At 37.9% G+C, this 19,430-nt stretch overlaps 1 protein-coding gene across 1 annotated transcript; it reads left to right on the forward strand.

The window, feature by feature from the left end:
* The first annotated feature begins 13 nt into the window (after nt 1–13).
* LOC144656154 (translocation protein SEC63 homolog) lies at nt 14–19,047 on the forward strand. The gene is made up of 22 exons (XM_078516386.1): nt 14–183; nt 329–434; nt 1,381–1,495; nt 2,754–2,869; nt 3,013–3,074; nt 3,498–3,556; nt 3,864–3,914; nt 4,029–4,137; nt 4,682–4,776; nt 4,899–5,034; nt 5,691–5,783; nt 6,134–6,279; nt 6,779–6,831; nt 7,431–7,525; nt 8,256–8,341; nt 8,762–8,839; nt 9,136–9,276; nt 9,800–10,041; nt 11,113–11,278; nt 11,996–12,094; nt 12,284–12,388; nt 17,209–19,047. The coding sequence occupies exons 1-22, from the start codon at nt 60–62 to the stop codon at nt 17,326–17,328; spliced, it is 2,397 nt and encodes a 798-aa protein (XP_078372512.1). The 5' UTR covers nt 14–59; the 3' UTR covers nt 17,329–19,047.
* The last annotated feature ends 383 nt before the right edge of the window (nt 19,048–19,430 follow it).

Genomic DNA, 19,430 nt, shown 5'->3' on the forward strand with positions numbered 1-19,430 from the left:
TAGCATGTTTATGAAATCCGCTGACCAACCCCCATGTCTCTTTCTTCTCGAAATCCAATATGGCCGGCGCACAGTTCGAGTACGATGAAAAAGGCACCACTTTCTATTATTTCCTTATATCTTTCTTTGGTATAGTACTTGTTCCCTTAACCTATTATGTCTGGAAGATCACAAAATTACCAGGTAAGTCGAGGAGCTTTTATAGCTGGCACACGAGGCAACGGTAAACTTCCGGCGTTCTCACTCAGCTGTTTACCGTTGATTCGCCGGCCTTTTTGTGGCTTTTTGTCGATTTTTTAACGAAATTCTTTCAATATTCTTATTTCAGATGACCAGAAAAGAAGCATTAAAATCTGTAGATGTCCACCCTGCGTAGAAAAGCGAGAGCTGTTACGAAAAAAAGAGCCGAAAACAAAGAGCATCCGCTATGTTAGGTAATCTGCCACAGTCAATTGTCTCTTCTCGTTAGAATGACGTGTATCTAGACCTAGAGTAAGACCCAGCTAAGATGAACTTTTTGTTGTTTTTGAAGAAATAATGGGGACTTATTTTTGTGTTTTTACAGTGAAAATGTGTCATTAATAATGTTTTGTTTTTGTTACACTATTTTTACCTTAAAAATTTAGACACCACAGAATTTATTAATTTGAGGAGATTCAGTTTGTACAACTCCAAGTTTTAAAATTCACATTTTGCGTAATATCTGGTAATATTGACTTCTTTAATATTTGAACTGCTAAGAGGCGAGTCTAATTTAAGTTACACTATGGCTTAACTAGTAAGACGTTTTTACAGCAGTAGAAACTAATATTTACTTAACACAGCTATATATATGTGTTTTGTCTGTGAGTGTACTTGTAACTGTAAGCATTAATATAAAGTTCCTTTTAATGCTAGTGATTACTCACGCTACTGAAGCAAAATATTTGAAATACCATGGACATTGACAACTCTTATAAATGCAGTTTTGTGAGATCAGCAATTTTTCGCTACTAGAATCTAAGAAATTTTCCATTTTTTTATTATTATTATTTTTTGTTTTTTGGGGGGTGGGGGATAATGTTTAAAAACTAACCTTTATCACTTCATGATATTGCTCTAACGATATTTTTACCCCCTGTAAATATACTTACATGAGAGGAGAGTGATAACTTTTATTCTTATTATCAAATGCTTGCAGGTATACACAATACAAAAAAAAATGTTCAAACCATGGGTAAAATTGTGTAGCTTGTTCTCAGATTCAAAAATCAACAATTCAAAGCAGAAAAGTGTTCACATAAGTAAAATAAATTTTACTTTCGATTAAAATTTAATTACAGAGCATACCCATAAACTGTAAAGGAAATATTAAAGTTGGCTTGTGCCTGTTATTTTTAGTCTTTCAGTTTTGGCTGTTCTTTGGGTTTTGTTTTTCGTTGGAGCATATAAAATCGCTCAGTTTGAGAAAGACTTCACTGAGTATGATCCGTATGCTGTATTAGAGGTAGACAGGGTAAGTAACCACAGACGTTTTGAGTAAAATGTTTGCACTTGCAATAGTTAAAAACTGCCTACTCAACTGGATTATATCTCGACTTCCATGTTCCTACCCCATGGGTGGCATACTAGTTCTTCCCATTCCTATTTCTCCTATGTTTTTTTTGCATAATCTTAACAGCATCCATTTACAGTCAACTCTCTCTATAACGGACACCTTAGGGACCACAATTTGGTGTCTTCAATAGAGAAAGTCTGTAGAAGTGGGAGTTATTTTTAGTATTTCTTATTCACCGGGACTTTAATTAAGTCCTGTCCGTAATAATGAGGTGTCCGTAATAGACCTTATCGCAGTTTTCAACGCAATCTTGACGAGTAGGCAAAGCGGGTAGAAATTACAGTGTTTGTATGGGAAACCGATGGCAAATATCTTTTACTGACAAAAATTGAATTCTGGACAGCTTATGAATTGTAAAGTTAAGATACTAGGCAAAAGTTTTTATTCACCGAGTTTGAAGGATGTATATACGTAGCTGGGCTAGAAAGCATTCAGTTACGTTTTTAATTTTTCCATACATTTGTCTGTAATTTTTTCCACATGATTGTTGCTGTGGTGGTTTAATTTTGTTTTTGGTCTAAAATTTTTCAAACAAGTTTGGTTTTTATTTTTCATTGTCTCCTATTCATTATCATAATCTGAAACAAAGGGAAATAAAAATCAAACTGGTTTGAAAAATTTTAAACCAAAGATAAAATTAAACCACAACATTGCCGTTTGTGGGAAAAAATTACAGACAAATGTATAGGAAATTAAAAACGTAACTGAATGCTTTCTAGCCCAGCTACATCCAGCCAGTAGCTGGCTATTAAGCTACATCCCTGCATATGGTGGTCTAGAAACTAAAGACAATAAGGGATTTTGAATCTCAGGCTTCATGTAGCAGTAAGATTGATTAATTTAGAGGCTTTCTTCAGCTGTTTACATAAACTATATTATGCTGAGAGAGTTTGAGGGAAACGTACATTCACACGTGTCCAAAATAAACTCCCAAAACAAATTACTTTGAGAGAAATTGTACCTGCCGGGTTAGCAAGGCTAAAATCAAAATATCCCAAAGAGAATAAAATGCTTCTTATCGTGTCATGCCAAACCTCTCAGTGTCATCAGTGGCTTCTGTTACATCTTTGATTGCATGGACTGCATACATGTATCTATTGCTGTGAAATACAACCTAGGTATTTATTGACTGAAGACTTAAAACTGAATCCTGTAGGGTGCAACTACAGCAGACATTAGACGACAGTATCGCAGACTAAGTATGAAGTACCATCCTGATAAGGACACAGGCGACCCACAAAAGTTCATGAGAATAGCAAAAGCTTATGAAGCGTAAGTTTTTTTTTAAATATGCCAACCCTTTTTATTTGATTTATTGCAGGATATTCAAAAATAACACATTGGTCAGTCTCACCTTTTTTCAAACCTTATTCTTTTTTACCAATTGTTCTAACAAGAAGTTTGTTTCTTTTCAGGCTAACAAATGAAGAATCAAGAAAAAATTGGGAAGAGCATGGTAATCCTGATGGACCTGGAGGTATGCATTCACAGTACAAATGTAGAATAAAACCTCTTCTAATATCATCCTTTTGGTTTTAATATTAAGGAAAACATATTTCTAACTATAATAATAATATTTGTGCATGAAAATCCTGAGCTTAACAATATAGCAAGAATTATTCTGATTCAAGGTGGACTATATTAAAAAAATTGATACGAAATGTGGATACTGTTAATCAAAGTTCCCCTGGGGGCTTATTTTGTCTCCATAAATTGTCTTAAGTAGCTTTTCACGGAGCTTAGGGTTATTTGTAAAATAAAATAGAGTACTAAACAATGAATGAGCTTGGAAGAGAGGAAGTGGGGCGAAATATTGAATTTGATTTACCGGTATAAGTGATTAAAGCGCATGCTTTTAAAGTACTGTTTTAATCTGCAACTTTATTTTTTGATCTTTCAGCAACCAGCTTTGGAATAGCTTTGCCTTCCTGGCTTGTGAGCAAAGAAAACTCCATGTGGGTTAGTTGATTCTAAAAACCATCATAATAATTTATTTTCTAATCATCACCAGCCTTATTATAAATGGTGTTCATTAGCCAGCTTAAAATTTTTGGATCAATTTAGGTTTCTGGGAAACTGCTCACCTACCCCTCCCCAAACCCAACATTAACCTTTACTTATCGCTTTGGGCAAAATGTTAGGTTTAGGGAGGGGTAGGTGAGCAGTTTCCCAGAAACCTAAATTGATCCAAATTTTTTTCATACTTTCAACTTTTTTATTCAGAATTCTGCGTCATCATTTATTGCTTGTCTGGTCTTTATACTAGGTACTGGGAGCTTATGGACTTGCCTTTATGGTGATTCTTCCAATTGCAGTGGTAAGCAAACATATTATAATGTGAATCATATAATATATTATGCAATATAACCAATTAGTGTGTCTGCTTGCTGGATACTAGAATGATAATTTTTATTCATTTTTTTTTGTTTAGGGAACCTGGTGGTACAAGTCTATTCAGTACAGCTGTGAACAGATCTTACTGGATACCACTCAACTGTATTACTACTTCTTTCACAAGACACCAGCTATGCAGTCTAAACGTATGTACAGTAGTCAATAACGAAGAACATTCGGTTTGACTGTAATTGATTTTGACCAAATAGCGCTGTGTGCACTTGAATTTTTTTGAATGAATAATAATAATCTTTATTTCAATAACATGGTACATTACACTAATACATCACAATATTTCATACAAAATTTGCTACTTAAATTACACTTGATGATTTTAACATTGCTGATCCTAGCAGTATGCAGGACGCGTGTCACATATCAACCTAGTAAATGGCCCAGCTCACCACGAGTCTCTCGTAGCTCAGTTGGTTAGAGCACCCAATCGGTATTCTGGGAGGCCATGGGTTCGATTCCTGTCGGGAACTCAGAATTTTTCTTTGTCCCATGCTCGTGTCATTGTTGAAAAGTTAATCTTCATCTTCAGTCACTTACTGTTGGTATAGTAAAGGGCAGTTTAGACCATGACCATGTTTGATGGTCCAATGTCCATGCATGGGCACGTAAAGAGAAGAAATCTACAACATTGAAAAATGTAAACCAACTGTAATATTAATACTTCTGTTTTTATAGGTGTGTTAATGATTTTGGCTGGTTCCTTGGAGTTTGAAAAAGGTCACAATAATGAAGTTCAGGAGCGACCAAGTGATAACATAGAATTACCAGAGGTAAGGCCTGTGCAACATTGTAGCATAAAGACTAGGCCAGGGATTAAAATGCAATAAAGGAACTTTTTTTTAGTGATGTTGCAGTGTTTGTTAACTTTCTATTGATTCTTTGTTGTGTTTAGTTAATGCGAGACTTGCCCAACCTTGGTGATAAAAACAAAGAGCCGCCCCTGTGCTACCCTTACAGTATCAAGGCAAGAGCTCTGATTCATGGTCACTTGTCACGGCTAGAGCTTCCTAGACTCACACTCAAATCAGGTGAGGCTCCATGGGTTACACAGGGTTCATATTGTGAGGGAAAAGAGTCTGATTCAGAACATGTATAAACTGACACATTGGTCGATGTTTCAATTGGAAGTTGGTCCGCTGTTTGCGCAGTTGGTTTAAGCTCTCCATCACTTTTACAAAAGGTTTCCATAACTAATAACACTTAAGAAACAAGTACATATTAATTAAAAAGAAAATTTATACTGATTTTCATTCAAATTTGTCTAGAGTTATGGTTACAGTCAAACCAGATATTCTTTTGATGGGAACTTTGCAATGTTGCAGCGCAATGTTCCAATGTTGTTTAACAGTTTGCTTGTTACAACTTGCAACTGAAATGAAAACCAGAACTTGGCAACTTGATCAAGCAAATTTGAAATGAAAGTTGCAAGTTGCGACAAGCAAACTGTCCATCAATATTGGAGCATTGCACCACAACATTGCAGAGTTACCATCAAAAAAACATTCTGTTTGACTGTAATTGATTCTGACCAACCAGTGCTGTGTGCAAAGACTCTATCAACAATAAATTTTAATAAAACTGATAAAAAAAAGATGAGAAAACTATTTTTTAGATCGCACTTTTTTGAATTTTAAGGTTAGGGAGTGCAGTCTTATACATGCATTTTTCATTTGCCATATTCTAGACCTTGATCTGATACTGCAGAAGAGTCCATTCCTTATCCAAGAAATGGTTAGCTGTGTGGGACAGCTTATTGCCATGGCCAAAGCAGGGCGAAGTAAGTAAAAACTTAAAAACCATTTAGTTTCTAGATCAATATTTAAGAGTTCTTTTGCTGACATACATGAATGTAAATATTACTAACAATCATCAGGATTATAAATTTACATTAACCTTACTTTTTTTCTGGCATACACTAATAATAATAATTTATTATTATATCAGTCATACAACCGTCAGACCACTAATGACTGCTTTATATGACATAAGATTCAAAAATGCAGTTGCCTTTTTCTGTGTTATCATTACCACATAATTTTTTTAAAGTGATAAATAAATTTAAATTGCACATTGATGTAACCATTGTTTTCTGACACCAAATTTGTTTGTATGTTTTTGTTTGGATAGCCCAAAATATGCCACGGCTTGAGACAATTGAGAACTGTATGCGTGTAAGTCAAATGATGGTGCAAGGACTCTGGGACAACAAGTCTCCTTTGTTACAACTGCCACATCTTAATCAGGAAAATTTACGACATTTCACCACCAAAAAGGTACAGTATAGGTAATCATGAAGTAGTAAAACACACAACTGCTAAAACTTGCCTTTAATCTTTTACTCCCTAATGACAACAGGCAAATAACACCTGCTCTCCACTGCAATTGCACCTTATTCCTACAATCAAAATCTCCCAACCAAATTTGTTTACTGTATTTATTTATATTTGGTTCAAAATTTCTCAAACTGGTTTGATTTTCTTTTTTTATTGTCTCCTAATGATTATCATAATCTGAAACAAAGGGGGGAAATCAAACTGGCTTGAAAATTTTTTAACCAAAAATAACTTTAAACCACAAAATTTACATTGTATAAAATATAATTGCTGTTGCCATTTCTAGATCTGTCTCTAGCCTCTAGGTCTCACATCTAGCTTTCATTTCTGAATAATGACAAGTCATGTAGCTTGCTATTGTGTCAAACATGTTATATGATTTCAAGCATTCTTTGCAAGTTGACTATAATACGGTTTTATTGTTGTTCTTTGTACACAGCGGAGTGTTCGTTCCATTAGACAGCTAGCGTCCATGAAGGATGAGGACAGGAGGTTAGTATGTACAAACTTGACAGTGTAACAAATGTCACAAGTGAGATACCTAAAGTATTATACAGTAAACCTTTGGATACCTTAAAATTAATTGTCTTTGTATGTCAGTAAAATTAATGTATATTTTCATTTGATGCTTAAGTTGTAGTGACACATTACAAAATATGCAGAGCTCTTTAATTTCTAAAACATGTTTTAAAAAATCCCTGGAACAAGTTTCTATGATTTATCAACTGCAAGTTGCTTTTTTCTTTAAATAGTGTCTTTGTCTTCTCTCTTCTTCTCAGCAATTTATGAGTACAGGTGTAAGTTTTCTTTCCTCGGTCAAGCTTTGTGTATTATATAGCCAACTGGTCTGCCTCCTGCCAGTTGGGATTTTTAACCTTGCTATGTTCATTTAAAATATTTGTTTCAGGTCTGTTTCAGTGGCACGCCTGTAAACTAGCTATCTCGAAGCTAAGTGCATGACCACAATAAACAACATTAACATTCATATTTACATTTTTTTTTTACATTTAGTTACATTTTTCTTTCAGATTTATTGGGGTATTAAACTGACATGGTTTTTAAGTGACACTTTTTCTTGTGCAATATTTCAGATCCCTTTTAAGGAACCTGACTGGAGAGCAGTATGAAGACGTGATCAATGTTTGCTCAATGTTTCCTGTTATAGATCTGGTAGTAAAACCACATGGTGAGTTTATTATCTAGTTGCACTGAAACATTACAGTATATTGTCACATAATTTAGAGTATGATTCATTTACTGACATTGTGCCATTCTACTATCATTGTCTACTGAATTGGAACAAAGCAGCATGTACCTACACTTTTCAGTATATCGCCGTGTAAAATAATGTGTGCCATTTATTTTGAGAATAAGAACAGTACCTATTTGCACTCAAAGATCGTCAAGTGAATAGTAAGCATGCAAAATGGCCATGTAAAAATTGGCCCAGTTTTATACAACCATTTTCCCTACTCCCTCTCTTGGCTCTTACTTGACAATCTTTGAGGATAGGCAGGAACTACTCATGGTCTGGTTGACCTTTAGAGGACTACATTTCCAACTAAATAAATGAATTTTATTGAGGACAACAGCACTTCAGTTTGATGAAACAGAAAAATGTATGTTTGTGGTCGAAGTGTAGTTGTAGTCTGAGTACTGTAGGTGTCATTTTCTCAGCACCACCAAGCTCAAATTGAATTATGAATATTGAATTTTGTTTCAGTGTTCACGTTAACATTGGCCCTGAAACGCCCTGTTGATGGAGCGTTAAATTAAGATATTTATTTTATTCTTATTTATTTAGTTCAACGATTGTAATGACAGTTACGTAATAAGTACTGGTATTGTAAATATTAAGATTACTGTAAATTATTCCTGGTGTGCACAGTTTAAGTTAGAGATGTCTTGCTTTTCAGTCCTTGATGATGAAGATGACGCAGGTCTAATCACAACTGGTTCAATAGTGACAGTGTCTGTTACAGTAAAAAGACGAAACCTAGGGGTGAGTTGCCTTTGGTTTATTACTGTCAGTAGTGATATTGTGGTACAGTACATTCAAGCCTGCTGTACCGTGCACTGGCAATTTGTTGTTGCAAGACTGTAGATTGTTCTTATGGAGACTGTACAAGTTTCATCTGTGGACTAATAGATTTTTTACAACTGTCAAATTTGTTAGACAAGGTAGCTTGACCTTGTTTATTAATATTCAAAAGTAAAATGTCAAGTGAAACTAGTTTTCAAATACCGTAAAAGCAAAAATTGCCCCAGGAGATTTTATTTTATTTTATTTTTGAAGATTTCCCATTTTATTCCACTTGATTGATTAGGGAGAGCTGTGGATCCTGATTGGATATGCTACAGTAGTTTTCCACCTAGCATGGTACCGCCAATCATCTCATTATGTGATTATTTGTGTTTGTAGGAGTTCTTTGAGGAGGATAATATAGATGACCTACCACCCCTTGAAAGTGTTCAGCCAAATGACACAGTGGAGCCTAAGGTAAAGTGCTACTATTAAATTTTACAGTAACCCTCTGTAAAATTTATTTCTTGCATTTATAGCTCTTTGCACGCATTTCGTCCCTACAATACTGGATGTCTGACTGACTAACTGACTGATTGACTGACTGACTGATAGACAGACAGACAGACAGACAGACAGACAGATGGTATGAAAGATTAACACGGTATAAGAGTAATTGTACAGTGGAGATTTATATTTCGTACACAATGTGTACGTGAAAAGTGTTACTTAGCCAAGAAAGTAACAATTACCCATTGGCTGTTTTTCTAAAGGGCTCACCTCAACCAGGTGCTCAGAAAGTCTGGCAGAAAAACAAAAAGAAAGGGAAAAAGGCCAAGCCACAAAAGCAACAACCCAAGAAAAAGCCTGTGAAACAACAGCCCAAAAAGAATACTTCTCAAGAGGAGAAAGAGGTGAGAATTTTTTTTAATGAGCCTATGGGCACTTTCCATTAGTTACGTGTAGAACTGACCGGCGGCCGGTCCAGTGGTTTTGAATGTGAAATGGCCCCTTTTCCACGAGATTTTCCCACAAATCCACCACAACAGTGTATAATATTTACGCATTGACTGATTTGACAGGGTAAACCAACTAACAATGGAATTCTGTGGAAAGCGCCCTATGATTTTATTTTCCAGCCATCTTTTCACTTTTACTCGCGTGTTTTGCGTGGGTAAATTGAGAGCAAAAACGCCATATTGCAAGCATTTTGTGCGAATGTTACTGAAGTGCTGCAACCGTGCCCTGTACTGTAGCTGCCACACAACTCAAATGAAAACCGCTCTTATACACAGAATCTATTTTCTCGAGTTTTTCTTCGAGAGAGAACTGTTTCTTGATGTTTCTTTCGCGTTCTTTTCGCGTTGAAAAATAGAGAGGCTGTAAACAGTCTAAATTTGAGGGATTTGAAACATTTTTGTTCCATCATTTTTTCAGAAAACCAGCGAAGAAAAGGAAGAGCGCAGTGGAAAGAAGAACAAAAACAAAGCGAGCAAAGGTGATGAGGATGAAGACAAAGAGGAAGAGGATGAGGAAGATGTGGAGATGGAGAAGGAAGAAGCCGACGAAGAAGAAGATGAAGACGACGCTGAAGAGGAAGAAACAAATGACAAGATTGAAGAAATCAAGAAACCGAAAAGAAAGCCTGTTGAAGAAGAGTCTGATCTGGATAGTAGCAGGTATTAATATTTATGTTCACTGCCTGTTTTTTTTGTTGTTGTATTTTTGTTTTGTTTTTTTAGCATTGACTGCATTGGATGTTTGGATAAGTTACCGAGAAATGAGGGGAATTTAACATTATGGGCGCTTTCCAATAGACCTTTTTCGCTTGGGCGTTTTGTTGCCCCATTACGAACCATGTGATGATACTCTTGAGAGTTCTTGCTTTCAAATTTTCAAATAATCGCGTGTATATGAATGAATAAATTTTGTGGATAAAGGAAAATTCTCTAGAGAACATCACGTGGTCTGTAATGGATAAACAAACCGCCCAAGCGAAAAAGGTCTATTCGACCGAAAATACCGGTTTGAAATTTCAGGTATTCCATGTGGCGAATGGAACTTACAGTATTTTCCGGTAGGTGCTCACGTTCCAAGTTTTGGTTGAATGGAAAGCGCACTTGACTATGCGGACACGTTCGATTCCGGCTAGAAAAAAATTGGGCCCGAGCAGAATGGTTAAATGGAACGGTATTTTTCGGTTGTTTTGATTTTCCGAAATTTTATTTCGGGAAATTTCCGTTCCATTCGCTTCCCAACCCAGAATATCCGGAATTTTTGGTTGAGTGGAAAGCACCCTTGCTCTCACTCCCTTGGCCCCTTAGCCTACTATTTGATCCTACCCCCTACCCCCCCCCCCCCTTCCCAATGCTTCGTTACGAGAGCCACAGATTTGTCAGTCGAAAGACTGTTATGTGTAACCCTCGTAAAACAAAGTCGATTTATTTCTGTGTTACGTGCATAGCAATCTTTCGACATCCATCTATCGGCATCATCTTTCGACGTGCTGTTTGAAATGAGCCAATCAAAGCCGATGCATACAGGTGTTTGTTTCGTGCAAATGAGCACACAAGTACAGATGGTCATGCTAGTGGACTGTGATTAGTGGATTTCCATCCGTCTTGTTTTTTTAGTATGTCGAAAGATGGATGAAGACGTACATGTAGCACTGTATTGCTGTAAAAGGTTTTCACTTTCTCTCACTGCAACAGTTTCTCGAATACAAACTTTACAATGTTCTCATACTTTAGCCTCGGTGAAGATGAAGACAGCGACGCTGTACAAGAGGCCAGTGCTCGGGATTCCGAAGACGAAGCCGAGTGGGACCGACTGCAAGCCGACGTCAAGGGTCGTGATGCTATCTTGGATCCGAAATTAAAAGAAAGTCATATTGTCCATGCACCTTATTTCCCAGAGGTACAAACTGAATTGAATGTTGTTTCCCTATGTGGTGGATGCTATTTTAACCCAAATTTCAGTGTCTACTGTTTTAAAAACCTTTCTTTCTGATGTAAGCTGATATTTCTTGACTAGAAATTTCCACAAACAACTAATAAAACCATGATAAAGTAAAAAAAATTAAATAAAGTAGATAAATAGTTAACCACCAGGCCCCAGTTGTTAAAAGGGCGGATAACGCTATCCACTGGATAAATCACTATCCGGTGGATAGCGAAGTAGGGTTTGTTTGTATGACAGTTATCCACTGAATAGCGATTTATCCGGTGGATAGCGTTATCCACCCTTTGAACAACTGGGGCCTGAGATGACAGATCTGGTGGTTAACTATTTATCTACTTTGTTTGGACGAAAACTGCATCTGAGTATCTAAAAGAACTTGCTCAGTTTCTCCAAAAACCCATTAGGAATTGAAGCGTGTGCAAACGATTCACTGCTTGTGGTTTTTCTCATTGTACTAGACACCATGTTTGAAGAGAAATCATCTACGTAGAGAAATATAATATCCTCCCTCGGCTTACATATTTACCAATAAGTTCCCGTGAAATGCATCTGGCCAAATTTCAGTATCAGGCGGTAGCTGTATCACAGTTTGATATCTAATTTAATTTTTCAACCTTCTTATTAAAGATTGTCTGGTTACTCTACATGTTTTTTTAATTGCAATTACTACAGGAAAAACAAGAGTGGTGGTGGATTTATGTCACGGACCGCAGGAAAACAGAGCTCATAACACCGCCTCAACAGATATTCAACCTTAAAGAGGAAGAAAAGGTAAAGCGTGGCCTGTCACGCAATCTGTCCTCCCTCCTAACGAAAGAGGGCAGATTGCGTGACTAAAGCTTTGTGATTTCTTCACATAGTCACGCAACACACTGAACCAAACTATTTTCAAATAGAACACTTCGTTTTCTTGTAAATGACGCAAAGGATGTAACGGTTTGCTGTTTTCTCTGTTTCTAGGTGGACATGAAGTTTCAAGCTCCTTACAAAGCCAAAACGTATCATTATACTGTCACATTACGATCAGACTCTTACTTGGATTTCGACGTTCATCAGAATTTCAACGTGAGTAACTTTTCTTATATTGTGGGAATCCGAGTTGGTACATTTACTTCTATTTCGTTTGCTTGTATGGTGTTCTTGGGCAAGAGTACTGTATTCTCACTCCAAGAGAGAGGGCTATTTCTTGACACTGAGCAAAATGTGTGAATGGCGACTCGCTTAAATGATTCGTTCATTTATTGAGGTTCCGAGGACCTTGTTTACTACAGTACTTACCCGCTTATAAGAACCTGCAATTTAAGAACCTGTTAGCCTAAAAATATCAATTTAGACCCCATTTACATAAGAACCTATTTAGCCTAAAATTTGAAACAGGTTCTTATAGAAAGGTTCTTATAGAAATTAACCTAAAAAAATCTTCATATATGTATATATTTCACATCATTAAATCAACTTTTAGCCTGATACTGAGAATTAAAATATCTACTAAAATGGGTCATGGCCACATACTGTACTGTCTAAAGGCCAGGCCTGTTTTGGCATTAAATTAATATACCTACCTATACCTATATCTCTCCATGCCATAAGGCACATAAGGCTTTGACATTCTCTTTCCACCCACTACGATTTGCTGCAAGGGCTCTGACATTCGCCCATGACTGCCACCCAGCTGTTTGCCTTTCATCTTCAACCATCCTCCTCCATGTTGTTTTCGGTCGACCCGGTCTTCTTCTCCCTTCTGGCCTCCACTCCAAAGCTGTGACACAATGTTCCTCTCTGCCTTTCCTCATTATATGACCAATCCAGTTCCATCTTCGGCGTCTGATCTCATCGCTCGCTCTGTTCACTCCTGTATTCTCCTGGATTTGTTGGTGGGATATGGTCTGAGGCCACCTTATTCTTAGAATCCTCTTCATGCACTTGTATTGGAAACCGTCCAGCTTCTTTGCTTCTGTTTTCGTAAGTTTCCAAGCCTCACATCCATACATCAAAACTGACCTAACAATTGTTTTAAACAATTGTACCTTCGTCTTCCTTCCAATCTCACTGGTGTCCCATAATCTTCGCATCCTATAGAAAGCCTGTCTAGCTTTACTTAGCCTATGCTGTATGTCCTTGGTTGTTCCGCCTTCTTTGTCCAGCAATGCACCTAAGTACACAAATTCTTCCACCTCATCTACCACCTCCCCATTAATCTCTAGTCGTTGGTCGTTTCTAGCATTCACTCGCATGACTTTTGACTTCTTTGCATTGACCCTAAGACCGACTCTTGCAGCTTCATCGACTAGCCTGCTGGTCTTATCTCTTATGTCGACGTACCTGGACGACAACAAAGCGATGTCGTCTGCAAAGTCTAGGTCTTCTAAGACCGAGGTGAACTTCCATCGTATACCAGTTCTTCTACCTTCTGTAGTCCTGCTCATGACCCAGTCAATTGCAAGTAGAAATAGGAAACCAGACATGACGCATCCTTGCTTTACTCCTGACTGGACTTGAAACCATTCTGTTGTTCCACCCTCATCCAAGACTGCGCATTCAAAGTTGTTGTACATCGCCTTCACCAATGCGATAAGCTCTTCTGGGATTCCGTACATTGACATGATGTTCCACAGACTTTCTCTATGTACTGAATCGAATGCTTTCTCAAAGTCTATGAAATGGGTGTACAGAATTGCGTTCCATTCGTTGACTTGTTCCAGTATATTCCTGAGAGCAAAGATCTGATCAATGGTACTTCTGTTCTCTCGAAAGCCTGCTTGTTCCTTCCTCAGGATGTTGTCAACACCATTTTTGATTCTACTTATCAACACTCTTCCAAAGATCTTACTGATGACTGGTAACAGCGTAATGCCCCTCCAATTCGTACACTCCCGTAGGTCACCCTTCTTGGGTAACTTTACTATCAATCCTCTATTCCAGCTTTTTGGTACTACGCCCTCTTCCTTCACCTTGTTAAACAGCTTTGTCAGCTCCTCTGTTCTCTCATCTAGATCTGTTTTTAGGAGTTCTGCTACTACGTTATCAAGTCCAGCTGCCTTCCCATTTTTCGTTGATTTTATAGCTCTTTTCACTTCGGCTGGTTGAAATGGTCCAGTGTCAAATTCTCTGTCATTTTGCCTTCTTTCCAATTCATGGGGCTGAATAGGACTTTCAGGTGGTTCTTTGTTGAGTACTGCCTCAAAGTGTTCTTTCCAGATCTTCAGTCTTTCACTCCCCTCATTTGTCGGTCTTCCGTTTTTATCGTTTACTGCTGTACTCGCTCTTCTCTTCTCACCCGTCAAGGTCTTCACTATTCGATGTAATTCCCCAGTTCTTCCATTTTCTGCCGCTCTCTCAGCATTGCCTGCCATCTCATTCAACCAGCGCCTCTTGTCTTCACGTGCACTCCTTTTCACTTCCCGGTCCTTTCCCTTATACTGCTCCCTTATTCTTTGTTTGACTCTTTCTGAACGTGTACTTTCGAGCTTCAGTTTCAGTTGTCTCCTTTCTTCTACTTTCTTCCACGTTCCTCCACGTAACCAAGGTTTACTTGACCTCTTGGCTGTGCCCAGTACCTCTTTAGCAGTTGCAACATAGATGTTCTCCATTCTGTTGTTCTTTTGTTCGGCATTTTCTTCTTCTTCCAATCCTTCTAGGACCTGGAATCTGTTTCTGACCTCAATGTTGTATTTGTTGCGTATTTCTTCATCTGCCAGCTTTTGCATGTCAAATCTTGTTCGACCTTCCTTTTCCCTTGGGCTTCTCTTTAACTTCAGCTTAAGCCTAGTCTCCACTAGATAGTGGTCACTTCCCACGTCTGCACCTCGCCGAACTACAGTGTTCATGACTGATGATCTATATTCCTTAGCAATCATTGTGTGGTCTATCTGGTTTTTAGTTCTGCCGTTTGGTGATGTCCATGTTGCTTTATGAATTTCCTTATGGGGGAAAATCGTTCCTGTAATGACTAACCCGTTCATCTCACAGAACTCACACAGCCTTTCACCATTTTCATTTCTGACTCCTGTGTTCTCTTTCTTCAGTTGTTCCTTTCCCTACTTTAGCATTAAGGTCTCCAGTAATAATCAGGATGTCGTTTCTGTTGCATTTTTGTACCGTACTTTCTAGTTGCTCGTAGAATTCATCTTTGCTCTCCACGCACGCGTCATTGGTCGGGGAGTATACATGTATCAATGTCAGTTTCCTGTACTTTGAATAGAACCTTGCCCTGATGATCCTACTACTTTCGGGTGTCCACTCCATAAGGCATTTAGCTGCTTGCTGGGACATCATAATTGCCACGCCTCCTTGATGAATCTCTTCATCACCGCTGTAAATTATTACCTGCCCTGTGCTAAGTTTTGATTTTCCGCTTCCTCTCCACCTGCATTCGCTAATACCCAGAATATCCAGCTTATATCTTTCCATCTCTCTTGCTACTTGGCCAGCTTTTCCGGTCTCAAACATTGTTCTAACGTTCCAATTTCCTATCCTGGTTTCGAGCTTCGGATTCACGATCGAAGCTATCGGCCTTTGGGTTTCCTTTCGGCTTTGACCCAAATGCGTCATTCTGCTACTATGGGCCCTCGTCGCTTCACCGATGTTGGTAGTAATTTGAATGTCATCCGTTTCTGTAATAAATTTGTTTTTTACAGGAGTGGGTTATCAACCCCCAGCCCAACCCCCAACCTGGAGGACCAGGGAGGTCACACTTCGTCTGGTCTCTACCCTTCGACCTGTTCGGCATGGGTGACCCTGCCAGGAGTACAAGACTCCAGCCGATATAGCTCTAAGGGTCACTGAGACACACAAACCATCCCACCGCGATAAGGTGGTGACCCCATGGGATGGAAATTAATATACATGCCACCTTTCTACCATTCACAGGTGCATAATATATTTCTCATTAAATAAGAACCTATTTAAGAACCTGCGTAGACTAAAATTCCACTAAGCACCATTTACATAAGAACCCGTTTAGGCTAAATTTGAAAAAATGGGTTCTTATAAGCGGGTAAGTACTGTGGTGTTGTTAAGTCCCTTCACTGCCTTAGCCTAACACTTAAAAATAAACGGCTAGATATTCATTTTCTGTAATATTGTAGCACGGTCGCTTAGCACTACTTCAGATGAAATTACCTTATTATGGGAAATTAACGCTCCCCTAAATTAAGGTGTTTCTAATGCACCTATCAATGTTAAGCCAGAGGGGGAGGGGGGGGGGGGTCGGGCTAACCACGGGAATTTGATCGTGAGGTAGGTCCCCAGGGTAGGGAATTTGATCGTACGTGATGGCCCCAGGGTAGAGATTTTAATCATATAATGAAGGTTTGAAGGACATCTGACCACTTTTCATGGGGATTTTGACCAATTATTTTGTCCCGGGGGTAGGGAATTTGACATTTTTTTTTTTATAGAAAATGTCAAAATCCCCACCCCTTGCCCGACCCCCCCCCCCCCTCGGGCTTAACATTGATAGGTGCATAATTGGAGGGGAAATTTCTTTAAAATTAAGTAAATTAACGTGAGGGCCGGGGCAATTTTTCAAAATGAGAAAAATTAACACGATTTTTTTATGTCTCTTAAGATGTTTTGGCTGCTGTACTGCTCTTCTAAAAAAAAGAATAAACTGGAAATATTGCAGTTGACATATCTTTAAGGCTGTTACATTGTAAAAGAGGAGAGAAGGATAGTGTTTCCTGTGTTCGGACAGTATCCAGTATTTGGAATGAAATAGATGTCTTGGAAAATAACGCTCCACTGACTTCAATAATGTGACCGAAATTAACGCTCACAAAAAATAACGCGACTTAAATTAACGCGAAATTTGATCATTCGCGTTAATTTCATGGAGCGTTAATTTCCTATAATGTTACTAAAGTCACTCCACTAACGTTTTTCAGATCAACGTAGAAGAAGCAAAAGAAGTCGAGACTAAACAATGGGACTTTGATTCAGATGAGGAGGATAAAGACGACTTAGAAGAGAGCGGAGAGAGTGAAGAGGAGGAATATAGCGACTAAAGAATAACTCAATCCTTTCCCTGTTTCACACCGGAATCGTGCAAGCCCGAAAGGAAGACTTTTCGAAATTTTGGGTGGGGTGTTAAGTGGGGTGTGAACGCACGGTTCTTAAAAACCTGACCCTTTTACCGATCTAACTGTATGATTATAAGAGCGTTATCAGGGCTAATCTGTTGATTGGACAAAAAAATACCCAACGATTGTCCCACCATTCCCAACTGCAGTCTTAAACGTAAAAAAAATCTATATAACTTTAGTTAACAGTAAGATAACAACTCCCTAACTTCACCCTGTATTGCGGCGCATACCCCTCTAGCTTATCTGTAGGAGTTCCCCACCAAATGTTGTGAAGTTTTAATCCTTTCTTATTCAAGTGACTCGGGCGTTAAGGTAGTATTTATTCTCAAGAGAGTATCAATTATGAAAGAGAGTGAATATTTTATTATATTTTATTCCATTGGTAAATCTCTTAGGGCGCGTAGTGTGTATTAGAAGTAAGTAGCCCGTACACAGTTCCATTGAGTCATCAAAATCTAATTTATAACAACAAGAAAAAATTCACCGTCCATTGACTAGAAAAAAATCGTTCCCATTGGACAAACTGGCTATTTTCGATTGTTTTTCGTCTGTTTCAAGAGTTTTTTCGTGCAAATAGAACTAATAAGTTTAAGGTGGAACGCTCCAGACCGCATGTGGAAAGCATAGTTTTAGGCAATATACCATACTACAATTTACGCCAACATTTTGCGACGGTAGCCAAACAGCCAATACTGCCAATAGTCTCCTTCAGACTTATTTCGAGAAATGCAAAACTGATAACTAGCAAAATATTTTAGCTTCGAGCCTTCGAACCACAAGCCATTTTTCGTTGTTTTGAAACTTCAACTTTTTAAATTAGTACAGCTATTGATATTTAATCTGTCTACGGTTTAGCCTGAGTTTCAGCCGTACTCTGGTCGCTTACGATTCAGACATCTCTCTCAGGAGTATAAAGTGACTAGCCAGCGCGCAAACCTCCCATAAGTGTTTCCTTTGTTGCACGCAGAAATAAGAGACGGCATTCTTAAAGGGACTATGTCACGGATTTTACCAGATTTTTGAACAGCCAAAATTTATAATTGTGTCGCAGGAAACCAAAAAATAAAAAAATAAAATTGCTATATTAGAGCACTGAAACTGTTAACGAGCATCTTTGGCTGCGGATGGCTCGGATGGAAATGGATTGCAACTTGAAAAAGATAGGCTAACGTTTTCAAGTTGTTTCCGCGTGTCATCAAAAAATCGATATTTATAGCCGTAGGTTGATTTGTATCCGCAAATTAAGGTTATATCTTCCTTTAGATGTTGAAAGGTGTTTTTTATGGGTTAAGTTGCCTACCACTAGTTTCAGAACAGTTTAGACCAAAAATCTGCAAAATCGCCGTGACATAGCTCCTTTAAAAATGTGTTAAAAAAAGTAGTTTGTGAGCTGGAGAGTAGTACCATACTGTTATTGTCTCGTTACTGTCTTTGGCAGCCGTTGTTCGGGTTGACCTAAATAGCGACTGTGAAAGAGACCATTGTTCTGTAGAGTTGAAATTAAGGTTGTACTTCGAAATAGAGGCCTGTGAAATAGTGTTTTACACAGGTTTATTTTCGAAACATGCATCATTTTAGGTACGAACTTAATGGTTGAAATTATTAAATTATGTCCTCTATATTAAAACGTACATTAGCCAATATCATGGAGTGTGTTGCTGTATATTAAGTTAAATATGAAACGCCAAAAACAGGCAAAAACCGGCTTTTATTCATTAGAGTGAATTCGTGTAACCCGTTTTTTATATGTTAATGAGTCGTATAATATTCTAATGTTTATGTACAATAAATCAATACACGAGTAGTCAGAAAACCTCAAAGAAGTCACTTTAATAGTTATACAGAAAATAAGTATAAACAGGAAGCTAGTGTCTTTCTTTTAGCACTTCAAGAACATGTTCAACCTAAATCGAAAAATTAGCGGTCTGGTTCAAAATACGACGGATTTAGTCATTTCACGTTGTTGTTTTTCAGAAGACGGGAAAGAAATTTGCCAAGAGTAATAGAACACGTGCACAGCTATT

The sequence above is a fragment of the Oculina patagonica genome, chromosome 6 (assembly GCF_052425735.1).
Source record: "Oculina patagonica isolate OP01 chromosome 6, crgOcupat, whole genome shotgun sequence".
NCBI lineage: Eukaryota > Metazoa > Cnidaria > Anthozoa > Scleractinia > Oculinidae > Oculina > Oculina patagonica.

What these genes read in the sequence shown, in the direction of transcription:
- LOC144656154 (XM_078516386.1), top strand. Translation starts at nt 60, where the DNA reads ATGGCCGGCGCACAGTTCGAGTACGATGAAAAAGGCACCACTTTCTAT. An exon ending in GAAGATCACAAAATTACCAG is followed by an intron (nt 184 to 328) that starts GTAAGTCGAGGA and finishes TTCTTATTTCAG; the next exon opens with ATGACCAGAAAAGAAGCATT. An exon ending in CTGTATTAGAGGTAGACAGG is followed by an intron (nt 1,496 to 2,753) that starts GTAAGTAACCAC and finishes TGAATCCTGTAG; the next exon opens with GGTGCAACTACAGCAGACAT.